General features: G+C 45.0%; 3 protein-coding genes across 6 annotated transcripts in view; 1 reads left to right on the top strand and 2 right to left on the bottom strand.

The window, feature by feature from the left end:
- Positions 1-10,984, bottom strand: part of PTCRA (pre T cell antigen receptor alpha) — a 36,501-nt gene extending 25,517 nt beyond the window's left edge. For all 3 annotated transcript variants that reach the window (XM_002816901.5, XM_054557518.2, XM_054557516.2), the window contains exon 1: positions 10,641-10,984. The gene's annotated coding sequence lies outside the window, so the exon portion shown is untranslated. The remainder of the gene's footprint in view (positions 1-10,640) is intronic.
- C5H6orf226 (chromosome 5 C6orf226 homolog) lies at positions 10,856-13,648 on the top strand. The gene has a single exon (XM_002816898.4). The coding sequence runs from the start codon at positions 10,914-10,916 to the stop codon at positions 11,211-11,213; it is 300 nt and encodes a 99-aa protein (XP_002816944.1). The 5' UTR covers positions 10,856-10,913; the 3' UTR covers positions 11,214-13,648.
- RPL7L1 (ribosomal protein L7 like 1) lies at positions 11,774-21,918 on the bottom strand. Of its 2 annotated transcripts, none has more exon segments than NM_001131135.1 (7): positions 11,774-14,538; positions 15,225-15,439; positions 15,612-15,721; positions 16,960-17,097; positions 18,095-18,258; positions 20,732-20,837; positions 21,718-21,752. In NM_001131135.1, coding segments are annotated over 6 exon segments (741 nt in total). In that variant the 5' UTR covers positions 21,732-21,752; the 3' UTR covers positions 11,774-14,538; positions 15,225-15,230.
- Between the last annotated feature and the right edge of the window lie 61 nt (positions 21,919-21,979).

Raw genomic sequence — 21,979 nt, 5'->3', positions numbered from 1 at the left:
AAAATTCAGGACCCAGGAACCACCTGCTCTTCTTTTAATTCAATGAGACAAGGCTCTAAAGAGCCATATCCAGACTTCGTGGCAAGGTTGCAAGATGCCGCTCAAAAATCTATTACAGATGATAACACCCGAAAAGTTATTGTAGAATTAATGGCGTATCAAAATGCAAATCCAGAATGTCAATCAGCCATAAAGCCATTAAAAAGAAAAGTTCCAGCAGGAGTTGATGTAATTACAGAATAAGTGGAGGCTTGTGATGTGATTGGAGGAGCTATGCATAAAGGCAATGGTAGTGGCTCAAGCAATGACGGGAGTCACTTTAGGAGGACAAGTTAGAACATTTGGGAAAAAAATGTAATTGTGGTCAAATCGGTCATCTGAAAAGGAGTTGCCCAGTCTTAAGTAAACAGAATATAATAAATCAAGCTGGCCGGCACGGTGGCTCACACCTGTAATCCCAGCACTTTGGGAGGATCCCAGCATTTTGGGAGGCTGAGGCAGGTGGATCACAAGGTCAGGAGATCGAGACTATCCTGGCTAACATGGTGAAACCCCGTCTCTACTAAAAATACAAAAAATTAGCCGGGCGTGGTGACGGGTGCCTATAGTCCCAGCTACTCAGGAGGCTGAGGCAGGAGAATGGCGTGAACCCGGGAGGCAGAGCTTGCAGTGAGCCGAGATGGCGCCACTGCACTCCAGCCTGGGCGACAGAGCACGACTCCGTCTCAAAAAAAAAAAAAAAAAAAAAAAAGAAAAAGAAAAATAGAGCACAGGACAGACTTAACCAACCCAGGCCTGTTAGCTCCTTTTCACTGGATGATGTATGAGAGACTTTTACTTTGCTGAGGCCTTACTTCCCCAGTAGTAAATGAGAGAATATCACTGCTTAACTTCATGGGGCTTTGTGAGGGTTTGAAAAACTGATGTATCAAGAGCTCCTGGCACTGGGCTTGGCAGGTGCAAATGGTGAGCAATGTTAACACTGCCCAAGGCCATCACAGGAGGAATATTTGCAGTCTGTCCGTGGCTCTGGCTCCAAAGCCTCAGGGACATTCACTTTTTCAGCCTGTACCGCGTGGCCGCAGAACCACAGGGCCGGGCACATCAGGGCGGCCTTTGCCAGCCTGGAACGGGTGGGACATCAGGGCCAGGAGCAGGTACCTGCCCGGCAGAACAGGCACTGCGAGTGCCCCGTGAGGCCAGGGGTCCGGGTAGCGGTGCACAGGGAGAGGCCCCAGAGAAGGGAGAGTGAGTGTGAGTGAGGGTGTGGGCAGAAAAAGTGAGCATCTCTGAGGCTCAAAAAAAAAATATATATATATATATATATAAATAAATAAATAAATAAAGCTATTATGGCAAAAAATAAAGAGCCACCCGGCCTGTGTCCAAAATGTGGAAAAGGAAAACATTGGGCTAATCAATGCCATTCTAAATTTGATAAAGATGGGCAACCATTGTCGGGGAAATGGGAAGAGGGGCCAGCCTCAGGCCCCACAACAAATTGGGGCATTCCGATTCAGCCGTTTTTTCCTCAGGGTTTTCAGGGACAACAACCCCCGCAGGAAATACCACCACTTCAGGGAGTCAGCCAATTACAATACAACAGCTGTCCCCCGCCACAGCAGGCAGCGCAGCAGTAGATTTATGTTCTACTCAGATGATTTCTTTATTCCCTGGAAAGCCCCCGCAAAAGATTCCTACGGGGTATATGGCCCGCTGCCAGAAGGGACGGTAGGCCTTATTTTAGGGAGATCAAGTCTAAATTTGAAGGGAGTCCAAATTCATACTGGTGTAATTGATTCAGATTATAAAGGGGAATTTCAGTTAGTGATCAGCTCCACTGTTCCCTGGAGTGCCAATCCAGGTGATAGAATTGCACAATTACTGCCTTTGCCTTATATTAAAATTGGGAAAAACAAAACGGAGAGAACAGGAGGGTTTGGAAGTACCAACCCTGCCAGAAAAGCTGCTTATTGGGCTAGTCAGGTCTCAGAGGATAGACCCGTGTGTGCAGTCACTATTCAGGGAAAGCAGTTTGAAGGATTAGTGGATACCGGGGCTGATGGTGCTATCATCGCCTTAAATCAATGGCCCAAAAATTGGCCTAAACAAAAGCCTGTTACAGGACTTGTCGGCGTAGGCACCGCCTCAGAAGTGTATCAAAGTGCCATGATTTTACATTGTCTAGGACCTGATGATCAAGAAAGTGCAGTTCAGCCTATGATCACTTCTATTCCAATTAATTTATGGGGCTGAGACTTGTTACAACGATGGCACACGGTGATTACTATCCCAGCCTCCCAATACAGCCCCACGAGTCAAAAAATCATAACTAAAATGGGATATCTCCCTGAAAAGGGACTAGGAGAGAATGAAGACAGCATTAAAGTCCCAATTGAGGCTGAAAAAAATCAAAAAAGAAAAGGAATAGGGTATCCTTTTTAAGAGCGGCCACTGTAGAGCCTCCAAAACCCATTCCATTAACTTGGAAAAGAAAAAAACCTGTATGGGTGAATCAGTGGCTGCTACCAAAACAAAAGCTGGAGGCTTTACACTTATTAGCAAAGGAACAATTAGAAAAGGGACATATTGAGCCTTCATTTTCACCTTGGAATTCTCCTGTGTTTGTAATTCAGAAAAAATCCGGCAGATGGCGCATGCTGACCGACTTAAGAGCCGTTAATGCCGTAATTCAACCCATGGGGGCTCTCCAACCTGTGTTGCTTTCTCCGGCCATGATCCCCAAAGATTGGCCTTTAATTATAATTGATCTGAAGGATTGCTTTTTTACCATTCCTCTGGCAAAACAGGATTTTGAAAAATTTGCTTTTACTATACCAGCCATAAATAATATTTATTTATGGTTTCAGTGGAAAGTGTTGCCTCAGGGAATGCTTAATGGTCCAACTACTCGCCAGAGTTTTGTAGCTCAAGCTCTTCAACCAGTTAGAGACAGTTTTCAGACTCTTATATCATTCATTATGTTGATGATATTTTGTGTGCTACAGAAAGGAGAGACAAATTAATTGACTGTTACACATTTCTGCAGACAGAGGTTGCAAACACAGGGCTGAGAACAGCATCTGATAAGATTCTAACCTCTACTCCTTTCCGTTACTTGGAAATGCGGGTAGAGGAAAGGAAAATTAAACCACAAAAAATAGAAATAAGAAAAGACACATTAAAAACATTAAATGACTTTCAAAAATTGCTAGGAGATATTAATTGGATTCAGCCAACTCTAGGCATCTCTAATTATGCCATGTCAAATTTGTTCTCTATCTTAAGAGGGGATCCAGAATTGAATAGTAAAAGAACATTAACTCCAGAGGCAACAAAAGACATTGAATTAGTTGAAGAAAAAATTTGGTCAGCACAAGTAAATAGAATAGATCACTTAGCCCCACTCCAACTTTTGATTTTTGCTACTGCACATTCTCCAACAGGCATTATTGTTCAAAATACAGATCTTGTGATGTGGTTCTTCCTTCCTCATAGTACGATTAAGACTTTTACATTGTACTTGGATCAAATGGCTACATTAATTGGTCAGGCAAGATTACAAATAATAAAATTGTGTGGAAGTGACCCAGATAAAATCATTGTTCCTTTAAACAAGGAACAGATTAGACAAGCCTTTATCAATTCTTGTGCATGGCAGATTGGTCTTGCTGATTTTGTGGGAATTATTGACAATCATTACCCAAAACCAAAAATCTTCTAGTTTTTAAAATTGACTACTTGGATTTTACCTAAAATTACCAGACAGAAACCTTTAGAAACTGCTCTGACGGTGTTTACTGATGGTTCCAGCAATGGAAAAGCGACTTACACTAGGCGAAAAGAACAACTCATTGAAACTCAATATCACTGGGCTCAAAGAGCAGAGTTGGTTGCTGTCATTACAGTGTTACAAGATTTTAATCAGCCTATTAACATTGTATCAGATTCTGCATATGTAGTACAGGCTACAAAGGATGTTGAGACAGCCCTAATCAAATATAGTATAGATGATCAGTTAAACCAGCTGTTTAATTTGTTACAACAAACTGTAAGAAAAAGAAATTTCCCATTTTATATTACTCATATTTGAGCACATACTAATTTACCAGAGCCTTTAACTAAAGCAAATGAACAAGTTGACTTGCTAGTATCATCTGCATTCATGGAAACACAAGAACTTCATTCCTTGACTCATGTAAATGCAACAGGACTAAAAAATAAATTTGACATCACATGGAAACAGGCAAAAAATATTGTACAACATTACACCCAGTGTCAGATTCTACACCTGCCCACTCAGGAGGCAGGAGTTAATCCCAGAGGTCTGTGTCCTAATGCGTTATGGCAAATGGATGTCACCCATGTACCTTCATTTGGAAAATTGTCATTTGTCCATGTGACAGTTGATACTTATTCACATTTTGTATGGGCAACCTGCCAGACAGGAGAAAATACTTCCCATGTTAAAAGACATTTATTATCTTGTTTTGCTGTCATGGGAGTTCCAGAAAAAATTAAAACGGATAATGGGCCAGGATACTGTAGTAAAACATTTCAAAAAATTCTTAAATCAGTGGAAAATTACACATACAACAGGAATCCCTTATAATTCCCAAGGACAGGACATAATTGAAAAAACTAATAGAACACTCAAAGCTCAATTGGTTAAACAAAAAAAGGAAAAAGACAGTAAGGAGTATAACACTCCCCAGATGCAACTTAATCTAGCACTCTATATTTTAAATTTTTTAAACATTTATAGAAATCAGACCACGACTTCTGCAGAACAACATTTTACTGGTAAAAAGAACAGCCCACATGAAGGAAAACTGATTTGTTGGAAAGACAACAAAAATAAAACATGGGAAATAGGGAAGGTGATAACATGAGAGAGAGGCTTTGCTTGTGTTTCACAAGAAGAAAATCAGCTTCCTGTTTGGATACCCACTAGAAATGTAAAGTTCTACAATGAACCCATTGGAGATGCAAAGAAAAGCACCTCTGTGGAGACAAAAAACCCACAATTGAGCATCATCAACTCGCCAGGTAAACAAAATGGTGATATCAGAAGAACAGATGAAGTTGCCATCCACCAAGGAAGCGGAGCCACCGACTTGGGCCCAATTAAAGAAGCTGACACAGTTAGCTAGAAAAAAGCCTAAAGAACACAAGGGTAATGTGAGCTCCAGAGAATATGCTGCTTACATTTTTGATTGTTGTATCAACGGTAGTAAGTCTCCCCATGTCTGCAGGAGCAGCTGCAACTAATTATAATTACTGTGCCTATGTGCCTTTCCCACCCTTAATTTGGGCAGTCACATGGATGGATAATCCTATTGAAGTATATGTTAATAATAGTGCATGGGTACCAGGCCCCACAGATGATTGTTGCCCTGCCCAACCTAAAGAAGAAGGAATGATGATAAATTTTTCCATTGGGTATCATTATCCTCCTATTTGCCTAGGGAAGGCACCAGGATGTTTAATGCCTACAACCCAAAATTGGTTGGTAGAAGTACCTACTGTCAGTGCCACCAGTAAATTTACTTATCACATGGTAAGTGGAATGTCACTCGGACCACAGATAAATAATTTAGAGGACTCTTCGTATCAAAGATCATTAAAATCTAGGCCTAAGGGGAAGCCTTGCCCCAAGGAAATTCCCAAAGAATCAAAAAGCCCAGAAGCCTTAGTTTGGGAAGAATGTGTGGCTAATACTGTGATGGTATTACAAAACAATGAATTTGGAACTATTATAGACTGGGCCCCTCGAGGCCAATTATATTATAATTGTATGGGCCAGACTCACTCATGTTCACAGGCCCCATCCATCTGGCCCATTAATCCGGCCTATGATAGTGATTTAGTGGAAAGGCTGGACCAGGTTTATAGAAGGTTAGAATCACCCTATCCATGGAAATGGGGTGAAAAGGGAATTTCATCACCTCGACCAAAGTTAGTCCTGTTACTGGTCCTAAACATCCAAAATTATGGAAGCCTACTGTGGCCTTGCACCATATTAGAATTTGGTCTGGAAATCAAGCTATAGAAACAAGAAATCATAAGCCATATTATACTATCAACCTAAATTCCAATCTGACAATTCCTTTACAAAGTTGTGTAAAACCCCCTTATATGCCAGTTATAGAAAACATAGTTATTAAATCAGATTCCCAAACTATAACCTGTGAAAATTGTAGATTGTTTACTTGCATTGATTCGACTTTTAATTGGCAGTGCCATATTCTGCTAGCGAGGGCAAGAGAAGGTGTGTGGATCCCTGTGTCCATGGACCAACAGTGGGAGGCTTCGCCATCTTCCATATTTTAACGAAAGTATTAAAAGGAATTCTAACTAGATCCAAAAGATTCATTTTTACTTTGATTGCAGTGATTACGGACCTTATTGCAGTCACAGCTACTGCTGCGGCTGCTGGAATTGCTTTACACTCCTCTGTTCAAACTGCAGAATATGTAAATGATTGGTGAAAGAATTCCTCAAAATTGTGGAATTCTCAGACCCAAATAAATAAAAAATTGGCAAACCAAATTAATGAACTTAGACAAACTGTCATTTGGCTGTGAGATAGGCTCATGAGCTTGGAATATCTTTTTCAGTTACAGTGTGACTGGAATACGTCAGATTTTTGTATTACACCCCGAGCCTATAATGAGTCTGAGCCTATAATGAGTCTGAGCATCACTGGGACATAGTTAGACGCCATCTACAAGATAACAGAAGATAATCTTACTTTAGGTATTTCAAAATTAAAAGAACAAAATTTTGAGGCATCGAAAGCCCATTTAAATCTGGGAACTGAGGCAATCATGAAAGCTACTGATGGCCTCACAAATCTTAACCCTGTCACTTGGTTAAAAAGCATCAGAAGTTCCACTATTGTAAATTTCATATTAATCCTTGTATGCCTGTTCTGTCTGTTGTTAGTCTACAGGTGTATCCAGCAGCTCCAAAGAGACAGTGACCAGCAAGAATGGGCCATAATGATGATGGTGGTTCTGTCAAAAAGGGGGATATGTAGGGAAAAGAAAGAGAGATCAGACGGTTACTGTGTCTATGTAGAAAAGGAAAACATAAGAAACTCCGTTTTGATCTGTACCCTGAACAATTGTTTTGCCTTGAGATGCTGTTAATCTGTAACTTTAGTCCCAACCTTGTGCTCACAGAAATATGTGTTGTATGGAATCAAGGTTTAAGGGATCTAGGGCTGTGCGGGATGTGCCTTGTTAACAATATGTTTGCAGGCAGTATGCTTGGTAAAAGTCATTGCCATTCTCCATTCTCGATTAACCAGGGGCACAATGCACTGTGGAAAGCCACAGGGACCTCTGCCCAGGAAAGCCAGGTATTGTCCGAGGTTTCTCTCCACTGAGACAGCCTGAGATATGGCCTCATGGGACGGCAAAGACCCGACCCTCCCCAAGCCCGACACCCATGAAGGGTCTGTGCTGAGGAGGATTAGTAAAAGAGGAAAGCCTCTGTCTCCTGCATGACCCTGGGAACGGAATGTCTCGGTATAAAACCCGATTGTACATTCGTTTTATTCTGAGATAGGAGAAAACCGCCCTGTGGCTGGAGGTGAGATATGCTGGTGGAAATACTGCTCTGTTATTCTTTACTACACTGAGATGTTTGGGTGGAGAGAAGCATAAATCTGGCCTACGTGCACATCCAGGTATAGTACCTTCCCTTGAACTTATTTGTGACACAGATTCCTTTGCTCACATGTTTTCTTGCTGACCTTCTCCCCACTATCACCCTGTTCTCCTGCCGCATTCCCCTTGCTGAGATAGTGAAAATAATAATGAGTAAATACTGAGGGAACTCAGAGACGGGGACCGGTGCAGGTCCTCCGTATGCTGAGCGCTGGTCTCCTGGGCCTACTGTTCTTTCTCTATACTTTGTCTCTGTGTCTTATTTCTTTTCTCAGTCTCTTGTCCCACCTGATGAGAAATACCCGCAGGTGTGGAGGGGCAGGCCACCCCTTCAAAATTCTTTATTATACCACATTCAATATGGTCAGTTTCCTCCAGACTGGCTTCTCAAGCTCTTACCAAGTGCCCCCTACCCAACTTTTTTTTTTTTTTTTGACAGAGTCTCTGTTGCTCAGGCCAGAGTGCAGTTGGAACAATCTTGGCTCACTGCAGCCTCGACCTCCTGGGCTCAAGCGATCCTCCAGCCTCAGCCTTCTGAGTAGCTGGAACTACTGGTGTGTGCCACCACATCCAGCTAATTTTTGTTTTTGGGGGATCTCACTATGTTGCCCAGGTTGGTCTTGAACTCCTGGGCTCAAGTGATCCTCCTGCCTTGGCCTTTCCCAAAGTGCTGGGATTATAGGCGTGAGCCACTGCACCCGGCCGACCCCAACTTTTTATTTTGACAAGTTTCAAACCCTCACGTGGATTCACTAATTCTTAGCAATTTTGCCACATTTGCTTTCTCTCTGTCATCACGACACTTCACCTCTAAATACTTCAGAATGTATCTGCTATGAACAAGGTAATTCCCACACATAACCACGATTATCACACTTGATAAATTTAACATTGACATATCATTGTCATCTAATATATGGATCATATTCAAATTTCCCCAAGGGTAAAATGTCCTTTAGAGCTGATCTCCCCTACAGAATCTTGCATCTAATCCAGGATTACTCATTGAATTTATTATTATTTTATTTTATTTTATTTATTTTATTTTTATTTTACTTTTATTATTTTATTTTTGGAGACAGAGTTTTGCTCTGTCTCCCAGTCTGAAGTGCTGGCAATCACAGCTCAGTGCAACCTCCACCTGCCTGGGTTCAAGCGATTCTTCGACCACTGCCTCCAGAATAGCTGGGACTACAGGTGCCCACCACCATGCTCGGCTATTTTTTTTTTGTATTTTTAGTAGAGATGGGGTTTTGCTATATTGCCCAGGCTGGTCTTGAATTCCTAAGTTCAAGCAATCCGCCCACCTCGGCCTCCCAAAGTGCTGGGATTAAAGGCATGAGCTACTGTGTCTGGCCTGTATTTATTTTTTATGTCTCCTTTAATCTGGGGTAGTTCTTAGCTTTTCCTTTATCTTTTATAACAATGACATCTGTAAAGTGACCGGACCAATCATTTTGCAGAATCTCTCTCACTTTGGTCTCTATTTCCTCAAGACTAGGTGGTAAGTGAACAATTTTTGGGCATTTTGGGGAGGGCTACTACAGAAGATATGTTGTGTCCTTCCCAGTGCATCACATCAGGAGGCACACAAGACCCGTTTGTCCTATTAAGCCTTTTTTTTTTTTTTGAGACTGAGTCTCACTCTGTTGCCCAGGCTGGAGTGCAGTGGTGTGATCTCAGTTCACTGCAACCTCCCTGCCTCCTGGGTTCAAGCAATTCTCCTGCCTCAGCCTCCCAAGTAGCTGGGATTACAGGCACGCACCACCATGCCTAGCTAATTTTTTGTATTTTTACTAGAGATGGGGTTTTGCCATGTTGGCCAGGCTGGTCTCAAACTCCTGATCTCAGGTGACCTGCCCACCTCAGCCTCCCAAAGTGCTGGGATTACAGGTGTGAGCCACCATGCCTGGCCATTAAGCTTTGATTCTTTGATTAAGGTGATGTTCACCAGATCAGTCTAGCTTTTGATAATTTTTTTTTTTTTTTTGAGACAGAGTTTTGCTTTGTCACCGAGGGTAGAGTGCAGTGGTGCAATCTCAGCTCACTGCAACCTCTGCCTCCCGGGTTCAAGGGATTCTCCTGCCTCAGCCTCCTGAGTAGCTGGGATTACAGGTGCGTGCCATCACGCCCAGGTAATTTTTGTATTTTTAGTAGAGACGGGGGTTGCACCATGTTGGTCAGGCTGGTCTCAAACTCCTGACCTCGAGATCCACCTGCCTCCGCCTCCCAAAGTGCTGGGATTACAGGTGTGAGCCACCGTGCCCGGCCACTTTTGATAATTTAAAAACCTGACTTTCCGAGCAGTCAGAGCAGCTGTAGCACATCTGACCTGCTTTCACCTTCTATCTTCTCTGGGACCACCAAGAATTGAAGGATGGCAGGAAGTGTGAAGAAAGTGGTGAGGCTCTGGCTGGGTGCAGTGGCTCACACCTGTAATCCCCGCACTTTGGAAAGCCGAGGCGGGTGCATCACTTGAGGTCAGGAGTTCGAGACCAGCCTAGCCAACATGGTGAAACCCTGTTTCTACTAAGAATACAAGAATTAGCTGGGCTTGGTGCCGTACAGCTGTAATCCCAGCTACTAGGGAGGCTGAGGCACTAGGGACCCTGTGGATCGCTTGAACCCAGGAGGCGGAGGTTGCAGTGCGCTGAGATTGCGTCGCTGCACTCCGGCCTGGGCGAGAGTGAGACTCCCTCTAAAACAACACAAAACAAAACAATAACTAAGAGAGTAGCGTGGCTTGGTGGCGGTGTCACTCCTGAGGCCCCTGGGAACAACTCTACAGTTAATACTTTGTTCCGTGCTAAGGAGCTTAGGATGGGGGATTATCCCCCGCCATGCGTTGTATGTGAATCCTTGTACGCGCGCCCGTGGGTGTGCATGAAAATGGGCATGTGCGCGGTGCCTATGTATGTATGGGTCTTTTTGCCCACAGCGGCACGTCCGCAGGCATGTTCTGACCTGTGCTAGCCTTCAAGTTTTGGCGCGTCCGTCCCTTTTTCTTCTTTGGCGCGTCCGTTGAGCACTCTGGGTTTGGCTAAATCGTGGACGCTTCTAAAGCGTTTCTGCAGGGAGCTGGTCAGAGTTCTCAAGTGCTCCCCCAGTTCTGGGCCAGCTTGGTACGGTCCATAGCCTCCCTTTCCTTTCCCCACCTCCCCCATGGTAGTTGCACCCATTCCGCCCGGAAGTGCTCGCTTCCCCGCATTGCACGCCGGTCAGGCTTCGCGACCCGGCATGGAGCGTCCCCGCAGTCCCCGATGCTCGGCCCCGGCCCCAGCTTCGGTTACCCTGGCGCAGCTCTTGCTGCTGGTCCAGCAGGGCCAGGAACTCCCGGGCCTGGAGAGACGCCACATCGCGGCGATGCACGGCGAACCCACAGCGTCCCAGCTCCCGCGGAGGCCCAAGCCCTGGGAGGCCGCGGCTTTGGCTGAGTCCGTTCCCCCTCCGACCCTCAGGATAGGAACGGCCCCGGCGGAGCCTGGCTTGGCTAAGGCAGCTACTGCACCTTCTTCATGGCATACAGTGGGCTCCTGAGGTTCCAGGTCCTTTGCGCGGCGATCTGAAGGGCGTGGCTACAGGACCCCGGATGCCATTCAGTTACTTATCTTTTATGCTTTCGTCCTGACCTATCTCAACTAGACTTGGCTCCTGCAACCACCATGGGGGTTTTGCATTTGCATTTCTGGACCATGTTACAGTTAAGAAAAATCCTGTTTCAGTCCTTATATGTAATAAAATGTTTTATGATGTAACTTGGCCCCAGAATGATTTCGAAGATACATTAAAGGAAAGCCCAAAGCATTTTAAAAAGCCAACCAAGAAAAACTAAAATCTTGGCTCTTGGAATCAGCTGGATCAGGCAAGGGGCTAGAGAATTACAGCATTAGAAAGGCTCACACAGCCACCCTGAAATCAGTCCTTTTATGTTAAACAGGCCACCTGGCTCAGTGCCTACATACTCAACACTAGATTTTACTTTCTCTACAAAAGCTAGAATGTACCTGGTACGTGCTGACATGACCCTAACCCATAGATGATGTAACAGTTCTACCTTTTCTCAGAAAGGATTGTCTCACAACTTGTTCAACGAATTAGTTATGTCATGGTATATATATATAAGTGCACAATTTTTGTAACATCTTTTATTTGTATACAATTATAAATTACAAACTTATTAGGATTTTTATTTTTTAAAAAAATTTATTTTTAGTCAACTTACTCCCTTTTATTTACCAGCAGTTTGCTCTGACAATAAATTACAAACTATTGTTTTGCTTAATCCTTTTAACCATCAAGTCAGGCACACAGGTTGGAGGATATTAGCTCCCATTTTATGGACAGAGTGGAAACACTGTACTCATATTTAGTGTAAGACAGAGCTGGGATATAAGCCTTGGGCGTCCATAGTCACAACTGCTTTTTTCCATAACTTTATAATACATCATTTTAAAGTAATCTGATTTCACAATGTTTTACAGTATAAGAGCAACATCTATAGCATCTCTTCTTGGCAGGTTACCTCTGGAGAGAACCAATCTAATTACCTCATATGCTGGCACTTTTTTTTTTTTGAGACAGTTCTGCTTTTGTTGCCCAGGCTGGAGTGCAATGGCGTGATCTTGGCTCACTGCAACCTTCACCTCCCTGGGTTCAAGCAATTCTCTTGCCTCAGCCTCCCAAGTAGCTGGGATTACAGGCATGCACCACCACGCCCGGCTAATTTTGTATTTTTAGTAGGGACAGAATTTTTCCATGTTGGTCAGGCTGGTCTGAAACTCCTGACCTCAGGTGATCTGCCTGCTTCAGCCTCCTGAAATGTTGGGATTACAGGTGTGAGCCACCGTGCCCAGCCTAAGCTGGCACGTTTTAAGGCAGTTACATCTATAACTTGATTTACCAGCTATGCTTGAGGGTCCAAGGAGTCAAAATTGCAGCCAAACTGATCTGAAAGGACCAGGGAATAGAATGGTCAAGTATGTTTCCAAGTTTAACCTAGGCCTGGCACATCCTTGCCAATTGCTCAGATGGCAAGTGAGGGGCAACTAAGTGAAGAGAATAGCAGGAAGACCCACTTGGGGTGGACACTGATGAAAAACACAAGCAGTATCAGACCCACTGTTTTCAGGATTAAAATCCCCAGATGCCCAGTTATTGGTCTACTGTGTCACTACCAGTAGGACAAAAGGCAATACTTCTGAAGACTAGAATATGCAAGGAAAAAATTAAGGTGCCTGCCTGTCTGGGGCCTACCGAGCCAAACAGTGCTAATTTCATCCATGCCAAACAAAATTATCCATTCCTTCCTGATTTGGGTTTTAAGGAAGCGTGCTGATCATGAGAGAAACCAGGCAATTCTATCCTGAAGCCCAGGGGAAGAAATGGTGGGGTTTCTGAGTTATAGATGGTGCAGGGGGTAACACTATCTGCCACCATGAAGGGAAAAATCTATCTTGGTAAACTTTGGTCTTCCATAGGACATGGAACCAGAGTAGCAAGATCAGGGCCTGTGTGACCAATCCTGATTAAGAGCAAGACTTCCTCACATAAAGTACACAAGGGCCGGGCGCGGATGCTCATGCCTGTAATCCCAGCACTTTGGTAGGCCCAGGCTTGTGGATCACTTGAGGTCAGAAGTTTGAGACTAGCCTGGCCAACATGGTGAAACTCTGTCTCCGTCTCTACTAAAAATACAAAAATTAGCTGGGCATGGTGGTACATGCATGTAATCCCAGCTGATCGAGGGGCTGAGGCAGAATCACTTGAACCCAGGAGGTGGAGGCTGCAATAAGCCGAGATCACGCCACTGCACTCCAGCCTGGGCAACAGGGTGAGACTGTCTCAAAGAGAAAAACGAAACCCGTAAGATGCACAGGTATCTGAGAAGGGTCTAAACACCCTAGAACTGCAAGCAAAATTTTGAGTATATACATGTTTTCCTGGCGAAGGGGTCCTCATTCTCAAATCCTGAGCTTTTAGGAAAAAGTACTAAGCCAGTTTCAGGTTACGATACAAAAGCCACCAAATACACTTAGAGCCAGTCAAGTTTGAGAATTCTCAAAGCCGTCACTGAAAAGTTGGAACACAGACTCACAGCAGAGACAAGTGAACATTTATTTTTATGCCTTTCTTCCTATGTGTATTTCAAGTCTTTTTCAAAACAAGGCCCCAGGACTCTCCAGATTCAATTATGTCCTTGGGCTTGGTCGACTGCTGCAGGAGTCTTAGGGAGCCTTGTACAAATGCTAGACTGACTCATTTACCAACATTAAACCCTAGGATAGATGCAACAAAGCAGGACTCCTTCCTCCATGGAATGTGCCGATTTCAGACGACACAGCACCCAATGTAGAAAACGCTGGAATTTTTCCTTGGAACTAGACTGTGATGAGAGGTGCTTGACATGAACATAAGCTACTGTCTTTTCTTTTTTTTGAGACGGAGTTTCGCTTGTTGCCCAGGCTGGAGTGCAATGGCGTGATCTCGGCTTACTGCAACTTCCGCCTCCCAGGTTTAAGATTCTCCTGCCTCAGCCTCCTGAGTAGCTGGGATTACAGGCACGCGCCACCATGCCCGACTAATTTTTGTATTTTTAGTAGAGACGGCGTTTCTCCATGTTGGTCAGGCTGGTCTTGAACTCCCAACCTCAGGTGATCCGCCTGCCTCAGCCTCCCAAAGTGTTGGGATTACAGGCATAAGCCACCACGCCCGGCCAGCTACTGTCTTTTCTTTGACCCTTCCTTTCCAGTTTTTGAAGATAAAGCAGGAAATAATCTTCTCTGAAGATACTTGATAAAAATTTCCCAAACAACAAAACACATGCTTCCACTTCACTGATAAAAAATTTACCGCAGTTTGGCACCTAAGAGTATGACAACAGCAATAAAAAGTAATTTCAAAGAGTTAAGATTTCTTCAGCAAAATAGATGATTCACATCTTCAAGTCCTTTTTGAAATCAGTTAATATTATTCTTTCCCCATTTCCATCTAAATGACTGCAGCAATATTTTTTTTTTTTTTTTTTTTTTGGAGACAGTCTCGCTCTGTCGCCCAGCTGGAGTGCACTGGCGCGATCTTGGCTCATTGCAATCTCTGCCTCCTGGGTTCAAGCGATTTTCCTGCCTTAGCCTCTCAAGTAGCTGGGACTACAGGCACGCGCCACCACACCCAGCTCATTTTTGTATTTTTAGTAGAGACAGGGTTTCACCATGTTGGCCAGGATGGTCTCAATCTCCTGACCTCATTGTCTGCCTGCCTTGGCCTCCCAAAGTGCTGGGATTACAGGCGTGAGCCACCGCGCCCGGCTAGCAATACAGTTTTTAGTTACTCGACATCTTTAAGCCTATAACTCTTAGGCTATGCATAGCCCCATGTCCTAACCAGGCATTCACTGATCCCAGCAGGTCTCCATCTATTTGTACCAGCCTCCTCTTTCCTCCCAATCTCAAGGTTACTCTTAAATACTAGTAAATGCAAAAAGAACTTGTAAAGTGGCAAGGCATGGCCTATCAAAAGTCAGCCCAAGGGCAGTTTTCAACCCTGCCTCACCTGGGTCTAGTTCAGCTGGCGGATGAGCTGATTGATGCGTTCACCCCGATAGCCAGGTGTGCCCATCTCCTTGAGGAAGCCCACTCTATTTTTGGTAGCATGACGGGCCACTGAGAGGTGGAAAGGGCGCAAGAACCATGAGATCTCCTGGAAATGCTTCCCTGGAAAGGCAATTTCATGAATGAGGTCTTCCAAGCAAATGACGCCAAACTTCCCTAAGAAACACAAAAGCACAGATTCTTTTATTTAACATGTAGCCAGCATATATTAAGCTGGGCACTCTGGCAGACTCTTGGGACACCAAGAAGAATACAAGCTGAATTTCACATCAAAGCTTCAAAGACCCTGGCTTTCTGCCCCAGCTGACCCCTAAGCTGTAGCACTCACCCAGGTGCTCCTCAATCACTGTGTTGTCTGTCAGAGGGATGGTCTTATTCTTCACCTTGGCTTGTCCACGTTTCAAAATGAGTTCTCGGACAGACTTCAGATTTGGAAATCTATGTAGGAAAATAAAGCACGGTTTTCACCAGCACCTGGCACACTACATACCAGTCCTGCAGCCTGGCTGAGGAGAGGTTGGAGAGGTTCTCCCACACACTCACTTCTCCCAACAAGCAAGTGTTCTGCAATCACACTCCAGCTGAAATGCTTGGAAATACTTCTGATAAAGAACCGAAGTGACCCCACTTACATAATGAGAAATTTAAATTAATGGATGTAAATGTTCACCAGGGAAAATATCGCCAACAAAAACAAAACAGAAACCATGTCCTAGCTTACCTTAGGGGCTAGGACTCTGGCCTTAGGTGACCCTCTACTCAAGATGGTGCAAGAGTTGGAAATAAAATCCGAGTTTTTGTTGGGTTTCAATGTTTGAGGAATACTAGTCTTTTTTTTTTTTTTGAGACGGAGTCTTGCTCAGTCGCCCAGGCTGGAGTACAGTGGCGTGATCTGGGCTCACGGCAAGCTCCGCCTCCCAGGTTCATGCCATTCTCCTGCCTCAGCCTCCCTAGTAGCTGGGACTACAGGTGCCGGGCTAATTTTTTTTGTATTTTTAGTAGAGACGGGGTTTCATCATGTTAGCCAGGATGGTCTCGATCTCCTGACCTCGTGATCCACCGCGTCTGGCCTTTTTTTTTGAGACAGAGTCTTGCTCTGTTGCCAGGCTGGATTGCAGTGGCACAATCTCAACTCACTGCAACCTCCGCCTCATGGATTCAAGCGACTCTCCTGCCTCAGCCTCCCAAGTAGCTGAGACTATAGGCACACACCACCATGCCTGGTTAATTTTTTTTGTATTTTAGTAGAGACAGGGGCCACCATGTTGGCCAGGATGGTCTCAATCTCCTGACCCTGTGATCCACTCCTGACCATGTGATCCACCCACCTCGGCCTCCCAAAGTGCTGGGATTATAGGCATGAGCCAGTATGGCCGGCCAGGAATACTACTCTTACAGAAGCACTGCCTTTAGCTCTGCTTTAAGACTTCCAAGAACCAATCTTTCCTTGACCCAGCCTTAGCCTATGACTGAACCAGCCCTACTATGGTACTATTCAGACCCCTCCCTACCCTGTGTCCCATGGTTATTACAGCTACCCACTGATTTCAGGTTGACGGTGGTCACAGCAAAATGTCCCTTCTACAGCAACATGAGCCCTGGAGAGCAATATCCGGTGCACCCTGACACACTCAAATAGAAATCTGATGTGAATTCACATGGAAAACCTTACTTACCCCCAGGTCACATAAGGTTCCACTATACGCAGCATTTTTAGATTCTGGGGGGTGACTTTTACAAAGACACCACTAAAAATTTTCTTTAGGCGAAGTCTTGCAATGGTTCTCTGCACCAGTAAACTCACGCCATCAATCCTGAAATGAACAGCAACAGAAGTCAGACAGACTCCCTCCAGTTTATGTCAGTCCAGCAAGCACAACATGCGAGGTCACTACACTGGGTAATCTGGAATAAGACACAGAGACTATGCCTTAAAGAGCTCAGTTTAGTGGGAGGCGGTTATGAAAACAGATCCTTTTCATGATGTGGAGCAATGCCTGGAATGCTATGGAACTTGAACTTGTGTATGTTTCAGGGGTAGGGGGAGTGGTGGTATGTAGGTCTACACATGTCCAGCTAAGGAATCTGGATGTGCTTCTATGGGCAGTAGAAGCTACTGAAGATTTTAAGCAGAAGAGACCAGATCAGATTTCTTTCTGACAATCACCAAGGGCAGTGTATGGGACAGATCACAGTATGACACTAGAGGCAAGGAAATCCAGGAGGAAGGTTAATACAATAGTTCAGGAAAAATATGAGCAGTGGTAGAGGGCTACAAAGGACAGAGCTCATAAACATGCAAAAGCCACAGGTTTCTGGTTTAGGTGATTGGGTAGGGGAAACAGCAAGAAGTAGAGTCATACATGGGATGGGCAGGGGGTTGGGAAAGTTCCACTAAATGAGGAAAAATGTCTCCCCTTCACTGAATATGCTTCATCCACTCAGCCTTGTTTCAGTTCCTAAAATGATGCCTTGCTTTCCCCACCTCAGGACTTCAGCACATATGCCTGGAAAGTCTCCCAACACTGGTGAATGCCTTTCACATCTTTCAGGTCTCAGGCTGAAGTTCCTGCTTTAGAGAGGGTGTCCTCAACCACCTCTCCCTAGTGAGCACTTTACCCTCAGCACTTATTTTCAAGCCTGTCTGTCTAAGGTCTTCCAAATATTGCAGACTAAATTGTGCTCAACCCTGACATCCTAGCACGATTTGCCTGAGTGGCTTGGGGCCTATTATCTCCCTAGAAAGGGGTCTAAAGCTTAAGCAACAGTTTGCTCCAGCCTCATGCAATTAGAAAGACACCAGTTCCTTACCTTTCGATGCGTACAACAAAGGCCAAGGAATGTTTATCTGGCAATTCCAAGGCATGAGGTTTCATTTCTAGTCGTCTGAGACGCACCATGTCACGTTTCTGCCGCCAGGAATCATGTAGGAATGATTCCAGTCGCTTAAACCTGAGCCCTTTTCCTTTCCTCTGCTACAGAGAAGACAGACTATCATCATCATCTTGTGCCTCCATACATTTTTACTTTTAGAACAGTAATTCATGAGTGACAACTGATAGAGCTTATTTCCCCATGCTCCACAATGCGAAGCAAAGCAACATTCTCTATTTTCATATAAAGGAAAAATGAGAAACCAAAGTAAAGGTGGAGTTGAGGAAACCTGGGAATTATTGGGAAAAATAATTAACAAACAAAAAATTAGTTTACATATTAATCAATGTTTACTAACAAGTTTCCTTAAACTCAACGCCAGCATTTGCCTGCAGGTGTTAAATATTTGCTAAACGAAGACATAAACCATATACACTTGGTGCTCTGCATCTGTGATTCAACCAACCCCAGATGGAAAATACTTTGGAGGAGCACATACAGTAGCTCACCCTGTAGTCCCAGCTACTCAGGAGGCGGGAGGTTCTCTTGAACTCAGGAATTCAAGGCTGCAATGAGCTATGATCCTGCCACTGCACTCTAGCCTGGGTAACACAAGACCTCACTCCTTTTTTTTTTTTTTGAGATAGGGTCTTGCTCCGTCGCCCAGGCTGGACTGCAGTGATATGATCTCGGCTCACTGCAACCTCTGCCACCTGGGTTCAAGCAATTTTCCTGCCTCAGCCTCCCAAGTAGCTGGGATTACAGGCATGCGCCACCATACCCAGCTAATTTTTGTATTTTTAGTAGAGACAGGGTCACCTTGTTGGTCAGGTTGGTCTTGAACTCCTGACTTCAGGAGATCCACCCGCCTCAGCCTCCCAAAGTGCTGGGATAACAGGCGTGAGCTACCACACCTGGCCAAAGACCCCACTTATTTTTTTTTTTTTTTTTTTGAGACAGGGTTTTGCTCTGTCACCCAGGGTGGAGTGCAGTGGGGCAATCTCGGCTCACTGCAACCTCCGCCTCTCGGGTTCAAGCAATTCTCCTGCCTCAGCCTCCTGATTAGCTAGGATTACAGGCGCGTGCCACAGTGCCTGTCTAATTTTTTGTATTTTTAGTAGAGATGGGGTTTTACCATGTTGGCCAGGCTGGTCTTGAACTCCTGACCTCAAGTAATCTGCCCGCCTCAGCCTCCCAAAGTGTTGGGATTACAGATGTGAGCCCAGCTGACCTCACTCTTAAAAAAAAAGAAAAAAAAATTTCAGGGGAAAAAATGAAAAATTACAGTAAAAAGTAATACAAATTTTTAAAATACATTATGTACACTGTATTAGCTATCAGTAATCCAGGCCAGGCAGGGTGGCTCAGGCCTGTAATCCCAGCACTTTGGAAGGCCGGTGGGTGATCACTTGAGGCCAGGAGTTTGAGACCAGCATGGCCAACATGTCAAAACATCTCTACTAAAAATACAAAAATCAGCCAGTGGCCGGGTGGGGTGGCTGATGCCAGTAATCGCAGCACTTTGGGAGGCCAAGGTGGGCAGATCACTTGAGTCCATGAGTTGGAGACCAGCCTGGCCAACATGGTGGAACCCGGTCTCTACTAAAAATACAAAAATTAGCAAGGCATGGTGGCACATCCTTGTAATCCCAGCTACTTGGGAGGCTGAGGCAGGAGAATCGCTTGAACCCAGGAGGCGGAGGTTGTGGTAAGCCGAGATCGCATCACTGCACTCCAGCCTGGGTGACACAGTGAGACTCTGTCTCAAAAAAAAAAAAAAAAAAAAAAATTAAATTAAATTAAAAAAAAAAAAAAAAAAAATTTAGCCGGGTGTGGTGGCACATGCCTGTAATCCTAGCTACTTGGTTGGCTGAGGCACGAGAATTGCTTGAGTCCAGTAGGCAGAAGTTGCAATGAGTCTAAGCAACAGAGTGAGACTCTTGCCTCAAAAAAAAAAAAAAAAAAAAAAAAAAAGCTATTAAGCAATCCAGAGAGGATTTAAACTACATAGGCGGAAGGAGTATAGATTATATGCAAATACTACAACCAGTTATTTATTTATTTTATTTATTTTTTTTGAGACAGAGTCTTGCTCTGTCGCCCAGGCTGGAGTGCAGTGGCACGATCTCGGCTCACTGCAACCTCCACCTCCCGAGTTCACACCATTCTCCTGCCTCAGCCTCCCGAGTAGCTGGGACTACAGGAACCTGCCACCACGCCCGGCTAATTTTTTATATTTTTAGTAGAGACGGGGTTTCACCGTGTTAGTCAGGATGGTCTCGATCTCCTGACCTCGTGATCCGCCAGCCTCGGACTCCCAAAGTGCTGGCATTACAGGCGTGAGCCACCACGCCCGGCCTACTACAACCATTTTATATAAGGGACTTCAGCAGTCTCAGATTTAGGCATCTGTGGGAGTCCTGGAACCAACCCTTTAAGGACACTGAGACAACTATACCTGGTTTATCAAACCGTTGGGGGGAGCTCGTCAATACCAAATGTAGCCCAACACATGCTGGATAAAACTCACCAAATACAAATTCTAATTACTTTCTCTTGGTTCCCCACCATTACCTCCTTCTTTGCCAAAAGTGCCTGCTTTGCCTGGGTGGCTTTGAGGGCTTGATAAGCCTTCCTCTTTTTCAGGAGATTTTCTGGAACCAAAGGGATTTTTCTTTGCCTGATGCAGAAAATTGAGATCAGAGATAACATTTAGAAAAGAACACTTGGCCGGGCGCGGTGGCTCAAGCCTGTAATCCCAGCACTCTGAGAGGCCGACGTGGGTGGATCATCTGAGGTCAGGAGTTCGAGACCAGCCTGACCAACACGGTGAAACCCCCGTTTCTACTAAAAATAAAAAATCAGCTGGGCGTGGTGGCGCACGCCTGTAATCCCAGCTACTCGGGAGACTGAGGCAGGAGAATCGTTTGAACCCGGGAGGCGGAGGTTGCACCGAGCCGAGATCGCGACACTGCGCTCCAGCCTGGGGGACAGAGCAAGATTCCGTCTCAAAACAAAAACAACAACAAAAAAGAAAACGAACATTCAACGGATTTTCAAACCAATTCAATATCAAGTATCTGAAGTAAGATTCCCCTGAAACCTGCGGTTTCTGACTCCAGGCCTCAAAATGTACCCCTAATATTCACTCATCCCCAAAGCCTCGGAAAGTAATGAACCCTTTAGCCTCTGGATTCGTATAAGTTAACAGGGTTTTCACGGCCACAGCTCTCCATAGGTACTAGCAGCGACGAATCTATGGGGTTGGGGCGGGGGCAGGCCTATCTGCAGAGTTAATACTTGTCAGGCTGGGTGAATTCAACTGTGGCACTTCAGCCCGCTGCCTGAAGTCAATCCTCCCCTCTCCAGATAACCCGAACTTGACCGCGGTCCCCTCCCTCCTCCGCCACAGCGCTACTACTCCTCACCCCCACCCTTTGTAAATTGTGGCCTTTTCTATTCCTAGAGCCCATAAGAATCCGCCACCGAGGCATAAACACCGTGGATGGCACCGGATACTCAAGACCCCACTCCAGATATTCAAAGCCGCACACACTCACTCTTGCTCCGCCATCTTTCTAGTGGTGCAGCTACTGATCATGCGCAACCCCACCACACGGGGAAGACAGCACACGCTCTATTTACTTGACCATAGAGACGTCTGTTCTAGCTCACGCTGGAGGACCAGTCAGCGTTCACTTAGCCGCAGTGAGCCGTTGAGGTCCCGCTAACCCCGATTCCTCCCAAAAGTTGCACCGCTTCCAGGGTTTTTAGAGCCTGTGTTATTTTCAAAACCCAGCCCTTTTCTTGTAAGTTACAGTT

This window comes from Pongo abelii, chromosome 5, assembly GCF_028885655.2.
Source record: "Pongo abelii isolate AG06213 chromosome 5, NHGRI_mPonAbe1-v2.0_pri, whole genome shotgun sequence".
NCBI classification, from domain to species: domain Eukaryota; kingdom Metazoa; phylum Chordata; class Mammalia; order Primates; family Hominidae; genus Pongo; species Pongo abelii.
This window is presented reverse-complemented; position numbering and strand designations above follow the sequence as displayed.

What these genes read in the sequence shown, in the direction of transcription:
- C5H6orf226 (XM_002816898.4), top strand. Translation starts at nt 10,914, where the DNA reads ATGGAGCGTCCCCGCAGTCCCCGATGCTCGGCCCCGGCCCCAGCTTCG.
- RPL7L1 (XM_024247785.3), bottom strand. Translation starts at nt 21,758, where the DNA reads ATGATCAGTAGCTGCACCACTAGAAAGATGGCGGAGCAAGA. An exon ending in AGAAAGATGGCGGAGCAAGA is followed by an intron (nt 20,838 to 21,717) that starts GTGAGTGTGTGC and finishes TTTCTGCATCAG; the next exon opens with GCAAAGAAAAATCCCTTTGG. An exon ending in TTTGTTGTACGCATCGAAAG is followed by an intron (nt 17,098 to 18,094) that starts GTAAGGAACTGG and finishes TGTTCATTTCAG; the next exon opens with GATTGATGGCGTGAGTTTAC.